General features: G+C 42.5%; 1 protein-coding gene across 1 annotated transcript in view; it reads right to left on the reverse strand.

Annotated features, from left to right (window-relative positions):
- Positions 1 to 5,720: 5,720 nt before the first annotated feature.
- Positions 5,721 to 14,459, reverse strand: part of LOC117943336 (tyrosine-protein kinase CSK) — a 49,075-nt gene continuing 40,336 nt past the window's right edge. The window contains exons 6-13 of the mRNA XM_034869417.1: positions 12,399 to 12,492; positions 11,306 to 11,371; positions 11,106 to 11,205; positions 10,826 to 10,916; positions 9,661 to 9,734; positions 8,858 to 9,053; positions 7,537 to 7,623; positions 5,721 to 7,166 (exon numbers count right to left, since the gene is read on the reverse strand). Coding sequence (XP_034725308.1) covers positions 6,984 to 7,166; positions 7,537 to 7,623; positions 8,858 to 9,053; positions 9,661 to 9,734; positions 10,826 to 10,916; positions 11,106 to 11,205; positions 11,306 to 11,371; positions 12,399 to 12,492 — 891 coding nt within the window. The 3' untranslated portion in view covers positions 5,721 to 6,983. The remainder of the gene's footprint in view (positions 7,167 to 7,536; positions 7,624 to 8,857; positions 9,054 to 9,660; positions 9,735 to 10,825; positions 10,917 to 11,105; positions 11,206 to 11,305; positions 11,372 to 12,398; positions 12,493 to 14,459) is intronic.

The following is a 14,459-nucleotide window of genomic DNA, read 5'->3' on the forward strand; positions in this document are numbered from 1 at the left end:
AGCAGCTTTAAAGTTAAAGAGAGCATCTTTAATATTTAAATTGGGTGATTTTACATTCTTAACCAATGCATCTTATTTGTAATTTTCAGATTTGATGGTCTATTATGGTCCCTGGTGCTGCTTAAACGTTAATTCCTCTCTTATGCTGCCATTGTCATCATTTTGAAGACAGCAGGATAATGTAGGTTGAAGAGTTACTATGGGGAGTGGAGTAATATCATAATAGTGGCTCCCAGGGGCCGCGGGGCCCTTCACCCTCTCCTCATTGGGATGTGTGTTGGCACGCCCCCCCTCGCTGGCAACCAGCGGGCAGGGCGCCCAGGGCAGGGGGAGGTGAAATGTCAAAAGCAAAATGCTAATTCATTCTGACAAGCGTTGCAGAAAACATGTTCCCTGCGACTCGGGGAACCTTGATATTTCACAAAGTCAAATGAACATATCAGCCGACACTGCAGGCCAACTATCGGGTTATTTTAAAAGGAGGTTGAGAAAGCAGGCCGGTGTTACGTCACAGGCACCAGGGACTCTATACGTGCAGCTCAGCAGACAAGGCTCGCCTTTGTTGTGGTTTTCATCCTCCTTCTCCAGTCCCCCTCTGTTACTAAGCCATCACCAGCTCTCAGAGTGAGACACCGGGAGGGGGGGCCCTTAGAGGAGACACCTACTGGCTCACATCAGTCCATCATTACATCACTGCTGCGCTCTCATCCTCCACATCTGCTGTCGGACCCAGTCCCTGCGTGCTATCTGTCTCCAGCACTGAGCTCCTAAAAACATTATGTAGCTATACAGCTCGGGCTTTGATGTGCAGCAGGACACCATCAAGGATTAAGAAGCAGATTCCACCATAAACTGGATTAATTCAGGCTGTTGCTGCTGTTAAAATGGCCATGTTTAACAATAATAACCTTGCTTTGTCGGTGGCTTTGCCAACCGTGATAATGAACAAACGTTTTCCTAGATCACGTTATAAATATGACAACACATCTCTACTGTAATAATGTTATAAGGGATAGATTTACTTTTTTTTTTCAAACAATATCCACATGCCCGCATGTGTTTTTGGTTGTTGTTAATGTTTCTCCTGGCCATGCAGGCCGCGAAGGGAACCCTTGCAAGAAAGATTTTAAAGATGGGAAAAAAAACAACACTCTAACCAAATCAGCCAAAGCTTATATGAGGCTTCAGCAGTCTGGGTTACACAAATCAAGTATCTTCCAAAGTTATAGACTGTACCTGTGACTTCACAATAAGAAACACAAAAAGTAGGAAATTAATGACTAACGAATCAGGAACGATTGAGTAACAAATGGTTAGTTAATGACTAGTTACTGATTCACTGCGATTCAAGCACTAAAGATTAGTTACAGTTAAACAGACTGATAGTTACAGTTGAATGAATGAGTAACGAATGATTAGTTAACCATTCACTACCATTGGTAATGAGTGATGGTTAATCATTAACAAATGATTAGTTAAGCATTCACTAACATTAGTTAAGCATTGTGCGTACCTGGAGATAAAGGTATCATACTGAGTGGTTAATCATTGAGGAATGATTAGTCTAGCATTCAGAATGCTTAACTAATCATTAATAACTCATTCATTCAACAGTAACTACCAGTCTGTTTAACAGTAACTAATCATTAGTGCTTGAATCACAGTCAATCCGTAACTACTCATCAATTAACCATTCGTTCAAAACTGCCCAAAACTGTTACAGTGCAAACATAGCCTGAGGATATTATTTTAAGATAGACTGGAAATATGTAATCGTCAACTATCCTGTCAGGAACTGGATTTAAAAATGTTTGTGTTAAAATAGACATCTTCATGTAAAACATGTCTGAATAAGCCATGAGTTTATTTTGCCTTTATAGGTGAATGTCTATTCCTTCAGTCTTGATGACGCTCTCTCTTCTGTCGTCAAGTCAACAGATCGGCGCTGTGCTAATGAGCAGCTCTGTTTGCGAGGTCATGCCTCCGGCAGTCAGACATGAAAAATACACCAAGCTCTCGGTGCAGATCAGAATAAGAACCTCCAAATGTGACACTAAGACGTCAACATTTACGTAGCAGACACAACTGATGCAGTGTCAGAGTAAATAGAGCGTGCAATTTGATAAACTCCATATGCTGCACAGGGCCAACAGGGGAGTGATTCAGCTTGCTCAAACCACCTACAACCTGAATGCAGTGCCCCACACAAGGACAAAAAGTAGCACCCATGTCTGAAAGGCTAAACTTTCTGTCTGTGCAAATGTCCTCCAAATAGCTTATTGCAAGAAGAAAATATATAGTTTTAGTTTGTTCAGCAAAGTAGTGAACACAGACAGAAAACAAGTGACGTAACCAAGTGATGAAAAGATCTGTCACTGAGGACGTGCAGATTTGACACAGCCAGCCGCACATTGGCCTAAAAACGTCCATATCATTTCCTTCATCTCGCGCCAGCTCGACGTCCGCTCCATGTCACTGAAACGAGCTGGAAACTGAGAACTTCCACACTCACTTATTCAGGGGAATCCAGACTTTCCAACGACCTGTCTTTAAAGGAATAGGTTAACAATTTTGGCCAAACGCTGGTTTCGTTTCTTGTGAACAACGCTTACGCCTCAACGAGTACCTGCTGTTGTGGTGCACTTGAGAAAAACACATTACTTGTTAGTATTCAGGGTGAAAAAAGTAGTTTAGTAATCGATTCAAATACATGTTAAAATTGTTAAAAGCCTTAGAAACCTGGTGAAGTCTCAAAACAACTCCTTCTTGTCATCATGTACTGTGGTGCCCTTGCTCCAGTGTAACTGACTGGTTTTACTGGTTAGTTTCCAAATGGAAACGGTTCATCTGTGTCAATATTAAACAGGGCTGTGCTCCAAAATCGACGGTATGATGGTGAATTAACAGCACACAGAGATGCGTGTGTCTTTCTGGTGAGGCATGTGGCTTCAAGAAATCTGCCATCATGTAACCCAGCAACAGCAAATGAAACCAAGGCTGGCTGAAAGTTAAAAAAAAAACTAAAAAAACCTGACCTGATACCCTCCTACCTCACCCTCATTCCGTCATACGTGTAAATCAGTCAGGTTTGGTTTCACACACAGGACGACAATGCGCATGCCAACTCCACAAAAACATGTGCAGGCTGCAGCCGTCAGCATCTTCCTTGGACTCAACCAAAAAAACATTGTGTTGGTGTAATCACATTAATTCAGGAGCTAATTTGTTGCTGTCAAATGTGCTGCCTGGCCGCCGTCAGTTGCACAGATCCATAACTTATCGAAAGCTGATTAACACATCAACCCTCCTGCTTTTGCCTACTAAGAACGCAGAGCTGTGCGGTTGTCAGGATAACTTAAGTGTAAACGAAAGACCAAGGCGTCCAGACGTGAGAGCTGTGTATTAACTCTCACTCCTGTCACCACAAGCTCTCATCAGTGACAGCTCTAGTTGGTCTTTACATTTTTAAATGTAGCATTATAATTCAACATATTATATAACATTACAAGGGTTTACTGTGCTAGGGGTGTTAAATATGAAGGGTGTGATGTCAGATGGTCTGGAGGCGAGAGAGAATGATAAGATTGTGTCTCCACAGGAACTGTGCAGCGTGCTTGAACAGGGCATTCTGTCAATAAATGATGCTGCTGGCATGCCCTTTGACCCCTCCACTAGAATGTGCACATCTCTAAATTCAAATGCCTGATATCTTGAGTAACTCCTTCACAAATGCAATTCAATCCAAGATTGAAGCTCTGTGTTGCTCCTTGTCAGCACCCTTGGGAACTCAGACTGTACTATGCCTCCTGGTGGGGATTTCTGGCAGTCAGGCAACATCCAAAAGATTTCCCCCAATCGGCTAATGAGCTGTATTTTTTGTGAGCCGAGGAGACAAGCGGAGCGTGGAGGGGGAAGGGACGTCTGCGGCAGGCCCGTCGCGTGCGGATGTAGCAGCAAATTGGAGCTGGGGTGATAGATCCTGACAGCAGCACAGTCTTGGCCATGAGCACAAACTGCATTGCTTACGTAACAAGCCCATTGTTACCGCCCGGCCACTGTCATTATAATTCCTAGGAATCAGATGAATATCCCAAACACTTGCTGCAACAGAAGAAGATGCAGGGTTTGGGCAAAGTCAGAAATGACAAATGACATTTGAATGAGTTGAAGTGGAAGCACAACACAAATCCAATGAGACTAAAAGATGTCCGGTGTCATGCTACTTTGTAACTTATACTGGGGGAGAGTGGACACCCTTTAAAGAGCAGAGGCGGCAAAGTCAGTTGAATGCAGTTATCATGTTAACCACTGGAACTGCTCAGCTGACATAACACCAACACTCCTTCACACCTACAGTAGAAGGGTCTGATGACACTTCACCACCTGTTCATGGCACTTCTGCTATCAAAAGATGATCACGGGAGGATTTATTTTTAGCTGTACATCTGTAAAGAGATTGGTCTTTGAGACAGGCAAGACACACTTTTTTCCGAGCATCAGTTCACATCACTTTGTCTTGTGATCCTCTTCACAGACTGTTCAGTGTTGCTGAATATTTAGTTTTCTCTTTTCAGGTTGTTTGCTGTGATTCTAGGGGACAAGGCCGCTAAAAATTAGTCAGCATTTTATAAATAGGAGAAAACCTGTTGAGAAAATAAGTGTGATGACAGATTTTCCATCCTGTAAGTAATCCCAAATCCTTCATAAAAAGGTACCCATAAACCAGACAAATCTATTCCAAGTAAGTGATGCTTCCTAATCTTGAATATCGCTGGTTTATTACAGACTACGAAGCACGTTGGGGCTTGAGCTGTTGGCTTATGGTCTTAATTTTGAAACCTGCATAAACCTCACCACTCTTTATTACTGCCCAAGTTCCCTTGCGCAGGGCACTTAAAGATAGGGCCAGATTTTTACAAATGGGGGGGAAGAAATCTACAATCCTTGATTGGTGCAAATGTGCCTTTAAATGTTTGTTTAAATTTCCTCAAACCAGGACTGTGTATTTTGTCGCCCCTCTAAAATTGTTTCTATTAGGATCACCTTGGTAAGGAATCTCTATATGGCGAATATGGACAGGAGAAATAATTACAGCAACCAAAAACTATTTAATGTATATATGGGCATACAATTATTATTTTAAAAGAAAACAACTGTGAACCTATTGTCTAGCATTTGCATTCCATCCGTTTTGATCTTGAAGTGTTCTTATGGTCTCCACTTTCAAACCTGGATGGGCCAGGACAATCTTAATGAGAGAATGAATGGCCAACCTTCACCCTCTTTATCAACTATTACAATCAAGGTGCTTCTGAGCAAGGCATTAAACCCTGATGTGCTCCAGTGTGAGAGGCAGCTACTTGCAGGTGTGACTGGCTGTGAGGAAGAATATGAACCAGATTAGTGCTCTATGAACTTTTTTAAAATGTCATTATGTCCAAATATTCAACGAAAATCCACAGAGTTAAACCCTAGGGCACTGTGCATTACACACACACACACACACACACACACACACACACACACACACACACACACACACACACACACACACACACACACACACACACACACACACACACACACACACACACACACACACACACACACACACACACACACACACACACACACACACACACACACACACACACACACACACACACACACACACACACACACACACACACACACACAATGATGCAGGTGTTCCCAAACTGTTCAGATGGAATGATTTATTCATAATCATGATAGCATAATAAAACAATGAACATTGAAAGCACTGACAGTTGAATCCAAGGCCTCTCACACAGCATGCACCACCCCAGCCCCAGCGTCCACAGGGACTCTGGACATTCCAACGCCAAGAGACTCCCGGCTTCTGAAAGTCCTCTTTATTTATTCACTGCCAAAGTCAGTCTTTTCCTTGTTCTTTTTTTTTAATCCTTTAAATATATTTTGATATAAAAACAAGCCCACGTATGATGAATCAACCATGTTTGTGAACTGCCTCTCCCCCAACTCCTGGTATTGTCCTGCCCCTTCCCCCCCCATCCACTTCTTTGACTGTATTGGTTGAAGGACGAACATGATATTAGCCCCCAATCCTCTCTTCCTGTTCACGCTCTCTTCATGGACAAGTGGAAAAAAAAAAACAGTCTGATGGGTGATGGTGGAGGTGGAGGCGGACAAGATGGCACTAGAAAATAAAAACGGTTTGATAACCTCCCTGAAAAAAAAGAAAGCAATAAAAAAGATTTCTTAAAAAAGTAATAAAAAACAAAAAATCAAACTACAACAGTCCAGTTGAAAGACGCGCTGGAGGGAAGTCTGAAGCTCTGAAGACTGGAGGCACTTTAGCACAGAGCGAAGGCCCCACACCTGACACCACACCGAGGGGAGGGAAGGAAGGATGGAATGACAGAGCGCTGGGCTGAAATCATGCAGAGCCACAAGGTGATACAGAGATCCAGGAATGATGGAGGGGGAGGGGGGGGAAGAAGAAGAAGAAAGAGCACCTGACATACGTGGAGGAAAAGGCCAGCCTCCCCTCCAGTTAATGTCATGTTCAGGAGAGGAGGAGGGGAGAAAAGTAAGAAAGAAAAAGGGTCTTCCAAGTAGGATGAGAAGAACCTTGGACCAAGAGAGGAGAGAGACAAAGAAAGAGAGAAGGAGATAGAGAGAGAGAGAGAGCAGCAGCAGGTATAGAAGGAGGAAAGAGCAGTGGCCATCAAGAGAAGAGGAAAGTGTCCGGCAAAAGCTATACAACACAAACAGGAAAACAGTCCTTGTATGGAAGCAGAGGGCGGCTGGGGGAGGGGGCACAGTATGGCAGTCTCACAGGTCAACAGGCTGGAAAGGCAGGAGAAAGATGCTGTGGTCCCTCTTCTTCTCCTCCTCCTCCTCCTCCCACTTTACAACTGTGCTGGGCTGTGTCTCTCCCCATTCCTCTCCCCCCGTCGCCCCCCCTCCGGGCCTCCTCTTCACAGGTAGAGCTCCTTGGCTCTGATATGCTGCAGCTTCTCCCTCAGCATACGGAAGGAAGGCCGCACAACGGAGTCCAGGGTCCAGCACTGCTTCATCAGGTCGTACACCACGGGCGGGCAGCCGTCTGGGGCGTCCATCTTGTATCCCTTCTCTACCCGGGGCACCACCTCTTTCAACGGCTGGGAGACAAGAGACGGAGCAATGTTGACATGGACTCTCCGCATGGTGATTGATATTCAGCTTATGCAACTGACAATGGGGCGACATCCCAGGAAATGTGAAAAAACAACAGCACTAAATATGTAAATGTAACTACTGGTGAAGCATGCAGGAATAAGAACATTCATAATACAGTACACATTTTCATCACCTGCTCCAGCAGTCTAATGGCCCAAATCTAATTATTTTGCGGTCAGCACTGAAGGTACAAGATATCTCACTAATTCTGTTCAAAAAAATATAAACACTGGTACCAGCGATGAAGCCTGCCACCTGCTGGTACTCCCCAGTCCTCAGGGAGCCGCTGAAGTCTGGTTTTCAGGTACTTACAATTCTAGGGTAAGGCACGCGCCCAAAGGAGTAGATCTCCCAAAGTAGGATTCCATAACTCCAGACATCTGACTTGGTAGAAAACCTCTGTCAAAAAAGGAGGCCAATTTCATAGATTAAATAAAGGCATTCAGGGAGTGAGTCTTGGTTTGTTATTATTATTTCAGGAGTTCAAGTAAGGAAACATGAATAGTATAACAAACACAAAAATTACACCAAATGTGTTCAGTGAGTTGAATCAGCATAGGCTCCAAAGAGCATGTGCACATGCAGATTTGAAAGATTCATAAGTGGAAAATAAGGAGCAGCAGGCTGCCTCTTAGTCAAACTGCTGTTATCAAACCAAGTCCTGAATGGGATTCCAATCCACTTGAACGGGTCAACATAACAGGAACAAAACACTAGATAAAATCTGTTAAAGCTTTTCCATAAACACATTGGGCCTCATGCAAGAACCTCCTGGACGAAACTCAATTGGCACCTTGGAATGATTTAAACTGCTCATATTATGCTCATTTTCAGGTTCATAATTGTATTTAGAGGTTACTGTACATCAGAATTTTCAAAAAAAACATCAAAAAACATATTTTTGTTGTACTGTACATTGCTGTGGCTCCTCTTTTCCCCGTGAGAGCTCTCTGTTTTGGCTAAAGAGTGAGACATCACACTTCTGTCCCATCTTTGTTGGGAGTCACACAAGGGCAGTAGCTAGGTAAGGACTACTAGCCAGTCAGAAGCAGAGTATGAGGGTGTGCCACACTAGCAGCTATTAATTTTATATATATATATATATATATATATATATATATATAGCATAACGCATGTTAAAAATTGATGCACATTCATCATGGAAGTAAAGGCTGGACTCCAATAGAGCTGTTTGTAGCAGTTTGTGAACAGTGTTTTGTGTGCAAGTCCCATTGTGGTGGACTTTGGGCCTTTTCACTTTGGAAGCCTTTAAGGTCCACAATTTTTTTTTATTACATAACAAAGGGAGGGGAAAAAGCCTAAAATCATAATATGAGCCCTTTGAGAATTTGTAGCATCCGCCAATTTTTTCCTACTTAGAATTTTCTCAAGTAATCCAGACCTGTCGTACGGGTCATGTACAGATTGTTTGGTTTGTGCTAAATGTGATATCGGAGCAGTTCCAACTTTGGCATCAAATTAAAAAATATGTTATCATCCCTGCTTAAGAGTTGTCCAGCAACTAACTAACTTACACACACTGGTATTCAAATTAAATGTATGTGAAGCAGCTGAAACGCAACAGCACATTAGCTCAGGTCTGCTACCCGTCCAACCCCGCGTCATCTCTCACCTTCTCTCTTATTGCTTCGGGGGAGGTCCATTTGACGGGCAGCTTGGCAGTGTCCTGTACGGAGGAGGCCTCCTTGGTGAGGCCGAAGTCGCTGACCTTGGCGATGTTGTCGTCAGACACCAGCACGTTACGAGCTGCCAGGTCTCTGTGGACAAAGTTGTTGGCCTCCAGGTACTCCATGGCCTCGCACACATCACTGGGGGATACAGGCAGACAGGAGAGATGATGAGTGACATAATAACAAGGCACAGGTTTGCATCTACTCCTTATAAAAAAAAATAAAAAAAGACCTGCCAGATGACAAATGACATCTGCAGTGCAAATTTAATTAATGCAAAAAAAGATGGGGAAAGTGGAGGAGAAAAACTGTAAATATCTGAACATCTTCCACCTTTACTTGCTTAAAGCTCACACAGTTAAATCTAATCCCATTGCACATCTCTAACATGTTCTTTCAATCATGAAATACTTGGATGCTTACATTTATGCCTACTGATCTGAATGTTTACACGTATGTAATAGTTGCACAATTTTTAGGTTATGCTGGTTCCATCAGCTAAATGACTGTTAAGTAAATGAAGGCACTTGACTTGCAGATAAAGCAGCAGTTAAACTCCCAGCATGATGGTTGCTTGTGTAAACAAAGGGCTCTTATATGTTCCCAGTCAAGAGCGTGAGACTGATTTTCTGAAACTCTTTTCAAAACCCGACAGTTAAAGAGCAGCGGTTTAGCCGTAGACCTTGAGCTGTGCTGATTTAACATTTTCTACAAATGTACTTTAACAGAGATGAAGAGGACTCACAGAGAGAACTTGAGTAAGCAGTCTCCACCGAGCACGGTCCGTCCTCGGGAGCGCAGGTAGTCCACTAGGCTGCCCTGTGTTTAGAGGAGGAGGACATTTTAAGCATGGATGGTTTCGGACAAAAAATGAAAGAAAATAAAGTAGTGTATCCTCAACTGGGCTACATGGGAACACACAATAGTCTCTTTCTGACCAAGTAGTAGCAGGAACGTAGTTATAAGAACCGGTCTTGCCATTGGGCCCAGGAACTGGTAGAAAGGGTAAGGGAGTGACGCACACACGACAATGGTCTTCATAGCGTTGTCACTTAACTTCAGCCCCACATACAACAACAAACCACGTCGGTGTTTAAAGACTAGGCTGGAGTAGTTAACAGAGAAACACAAAAGACGAAGGCTCCAGTGTAATAGGATCCTAATTAATATGATGGAAGAAGATAGAAACAACGGGTAAGTTTAACTAGCATTAACAATTAGCTGGTTAAATGGTTTTTGTAGGCGTTGCTAGATCACAATGGGTTCCTATGTGGAAAAAAAGAAAAGACCCTGCCCTGAAGTAGGAAAAAAAAGAGTTACAGGAATTAAGATCAGAGAAACTTTATAATCCCCGAATTGGTCCAGTCGGGACATGAGAAAAAAGGGTTCTAGGAACGTTACGTTCAAGGAACTGCAAAAATCCCTGTGGTCGGAAAGAGCCTAATGTTGCAGATATTATAAACTTTTTTGCTAAAAACTGGATAGGAGTGTCATGTCAAGTCTTTTGGTATTTACATGAATCATTGTTATTCATTTGCTCTTTAGGTTATTATAATTAACTTAAATTGTAGTTATGTCTACTATAGGTTCCACATATCACATTAAAAGGAATAGTTCCACATTCCTTTTGGGAAATACATTCTGGCTGAAAGTTAGGCGACACGGTTGCTACTACTCCCATATCTTTACAGAACATTTAAAGCTACTGCCAGCAGTCAGTTAGCTTAGCATAAAAACATTAAAAAGGGGGAAACAGCTAGCCTGGTTGTGACCAAATCCACCTTCCAGTATATCTGACCTCTCCCCAATTAACATGTTGTATGCGGTTTGTTTAGCAGATGAAACAAACCAAACAGAAAGTTTATAATATAATAATACCTGTTTTTAACATGTTACTGCTTGTGACTTACCTTTGCCATGTACTCTGTGACGATGTAGAGACTGCCCCTCTCTTCCACAATAACCCCAAGTAACTGCACCAGGTTGTTGTGCCTCAGTTGCCTGTACAAAGCATAACAGAAGCAGAAAAATAAAAAATGTTAGTGTGCTGGAAACATAAAGGCAGCTACTGTCTGTCCACATCCCAAATAAATAAACTGTGATATAAGGCAGTGATATGTAGCATATCACATATTTTATTTAAAAAGCCTGTGTGCGTACACACAAACAGCAATAGCTGGAGGATCTTACGTCATGACGGAGGCCTCTGCGATGAAAGCCTGCGCTGTGGCGTCATTTTTGATACACTTGACCGCTACCTTGGTCCCTCTGTAGTCTCCTACCATCACATCTGACACGGACAAAGAAAGGGCGATCTTAGTCTCAAGTTATAATAGCTCTGATGTTTGAAATGAAATGATGCAGAGATCCTTGTGAAATCAACCCCTCACCTCCAAACTCCCCTTTGCCAATGGTCTGAAGGAGTTTCAGCTCTTTTCTGCTCAAGGCCCAGCCACCTGCCAAGGGAAGACAGATAACACTTAGCAGACTTCATAAGCAACTACTCTGACTTCTTTCCACTTGTGCATGTATAGGTCCTGGGCACGTGTGTACGTATTTCAGTATTACCTTTTGAGTAAAGAAGGGAATCTCCCATTACAGGATTATTAAAGTATCATTCATGTTATAGGCCCAATAACATGAATGTAAAACACTCAGGGAAAAGCATGCATTAACAAAAGTTTAAAAAAAATATATATACAAAAAAATATTGTATTTCTTATCACCACAGCAAATTTATATAATTTTGCAGTCAAAGAACCAGAACTACTTTACTATTTTGAAAACATTACATTTTCACCAGTGAGTTTCACGTGTCTCTTCTGTCTCTAAGAATATATATATTCTTAGAGTATATAAGAATAATAGAGAATAATAGAGTATCTCCCCTGTGGTTTCTGACGGGTGTCAGAATCTCCTTATGGAGAAGGAGAACCCAGAAAAGAGTGGTGGGAAATGCAATGCTAGCTAGCAATAGCCGAGCAACTTGCGCCGCCACGCCGCGCACCACCACAACAGTTAGTTAAAAAAAAAAAAAAGATTTGAGAGGTGAATGTCAGGCTACGGCGTAGGGTCCAGCGTAGGATCGCTATCTCCACGTACCTGTGTATGCACCCAAGGGGTCGATTAACTCAAAATCTTAAATCAACCTTGAACCGGATCAGATGGGTACATGGAGAGGAATGAAGAGAGACAAAGGTGGAGGATGACTCAGATTGACCTCGGGAACTGGTGAAGCCCGGCAGTCGTCCCCAGACACACAGAGATTAATTACCCTCTGTTGATTAATGCTATTAGGGCAAGGATGACAGCGGGTTCTTGTCTGAGATGTTGGCTTTGTCTGCGCACGGTGCTTATGCCACAGACTGCATTGCTATACTGCTTGTGAGGTTAACGTAACAGTATATAAACACAATAATGTCCCTGTGTGCATTGGTCCCAGTGTCCCTGTAGAGCAGTGTAATGAGCTTAGTGTGTCCTTACTCCTGGAGAACTCGTCCTGTGCTGCCACTGTTCCTTCCATCAACTTGGGTTTAATCAGCCGGGTGCAAAGGCCATCGGCATCTTTGGTGTAATGCTGGGGACAGAGTCAGAGAGAATGAAATGAATTTTCAAAATGTAAAGACAAACGTCATTATGCAAGTGTTAGAAATGACAATAAAACTCCAGGCTGCTGTTTTTCATTCTGACTACTTATAAATCTAATGTTGGCAGTATGTACTGCAATAGCTCATTCTCACTCTCCCATCTTCAACATAGTTGTATGATCAAGGACTGATTTTCAACAGTGAAATCTGATTGGTGAATCTGTGTACAAGCCTTTGATATGCAAAACAAAAGTGGGGCTGTTGTTTACAGCAATGCTCTACAGAGGAACATGGAGGGGGCGATGAAAAGATTTCGACTAAGAGTTGATATGCGGGGGGCTCCGTCAATTTAATATGTATGGGATAACAGTGGTGTTTGCCTTCACCAATGCTTTGCATCAATGTTAAATAGGAGGGTGGTTGTCTTGAGGGAATCCCTGCCTCATTTCCATACAAAAGAAGGAAATGAAATAAGAGGCGATAAGTAGAATGGGCATACAGTAAATAAGCATGTGTGAGGGAAGAGGGTATGAGATGAGTTCTTCGACTGAAGTTTCAAGGCTGCTTCTACTGCTCTGACTGGAACAGGTGTATTCCACCATCGGGGGAGGCAAGGATGTGTTGTTGAAGAAATGACAGCATCAACAAACTGCGGTGCCACTGTTGCCACTGTGAAAGCACTGCTTATTTAAGAACTGTGCTCCTCTAATGAGCTCCAACTCTGAGGGGAATGTAGAACATAACTTATAACAACATCCAGCCCATGTACCCTTACAATATGGCAGTGGTTAAGTTCTTTCAATTTATGTGAAGAGTTTGGCAATTATCTCATCGGATATGGATGGTTTTGATAATCATAGAAAGCTAATATGTATTATACACAACCTTAAATAGAATAAACGCAAATCAGTGAAACCCATTGCATCTGTACTGCAATCAAACATCGATTGAGGTGACAGGAAGTCTTTTGGAATGAATGAGCCTCTGCTGCAGGCTGACAGTATGTGTCAGGCATCTGAAGACGGCTCTAAAGAAGCTCCCCTGCTGGGAGCTGTGAAGGTTATTGTGGGAACCAGCAGCATGAGGAGGAGGAGGAGTGTGTGTGTGGGTGTGAGAGCGATTAATGCATCTGATCTTTCACCCCCCCCCCCAGACAGAGCCAACCAAACAACTCGTCAATAGCTGCTCATTAATGTGAAATTTAGGTTAGACATTTAGAATGCAGATGTCCATTTTGGTGAAATTTCAACATGTAAGACAAACAGCGAATCGTTGTCTTGCTAACAAACAGTGGTCATCAAACCTCTGTGTGACCACTAAATTAATAAAGCAAAAGAAAGACATTGCCACGGGCAACAAAACCCCCATGTTATACATCTGCAGCATGGCGAACCAAGGAGTGTAAGTTACTGTGGCAACCACCAGAGGGCAGCATGGTATGGTCCACTCCTCTACATTATTCAGCACTGATGTTCACATATAGAGCCACCTATCAAACAAAAACCCACCCTCTATACATACATATTTATATAATTACACACATTTAGATTTTCTTCAGTTATGCAGCTGTATCATTTGTGAGGATATGTGCAGTGATTTTGATATCTTGAAAAACTCTGTAGTTGTTTAACACATTGCAATTACTTAAATTCAGTATTTTATTGCATGGAAATTATTTTTAGTGCACAATGGTGCTAGATAAATCAAGATCTTCCCATGTGTAATTAACACAGAAGGGTGTAATCACAGATTAAAAATACAAAACGGTCATTGCAGCTGAAAATACTTTCACTGTGCCGTTACACCCTAGTCAATAACACTTCAGCAGTACCACTGCATACATGTGATTTACATACACACCATCACTGTGGCTGGTGTGATTGACAGATGTGTTTGAGAGAGAGAGAGAGAGAGAGAGAGAGAGAGAGAGAGAGAGAGAGAGAGAGAGAGAGAGAGA

This window comes from Etheostoma cragini, chromosome 1 (assembly GCF_013103735.1).
Source record: "Etheostoma cragini isolate CJK2018 chromosome 1, CSU_Ecrag_1.0, whole genome shotgun sequence".
Taxonomy (NCBI): domain Eukaryota; kingdom Metazoa; phylum Chordata; class Actinopteri; order Perciformes; family Percidae; genus Etheostoma; species Etheostoma cragini.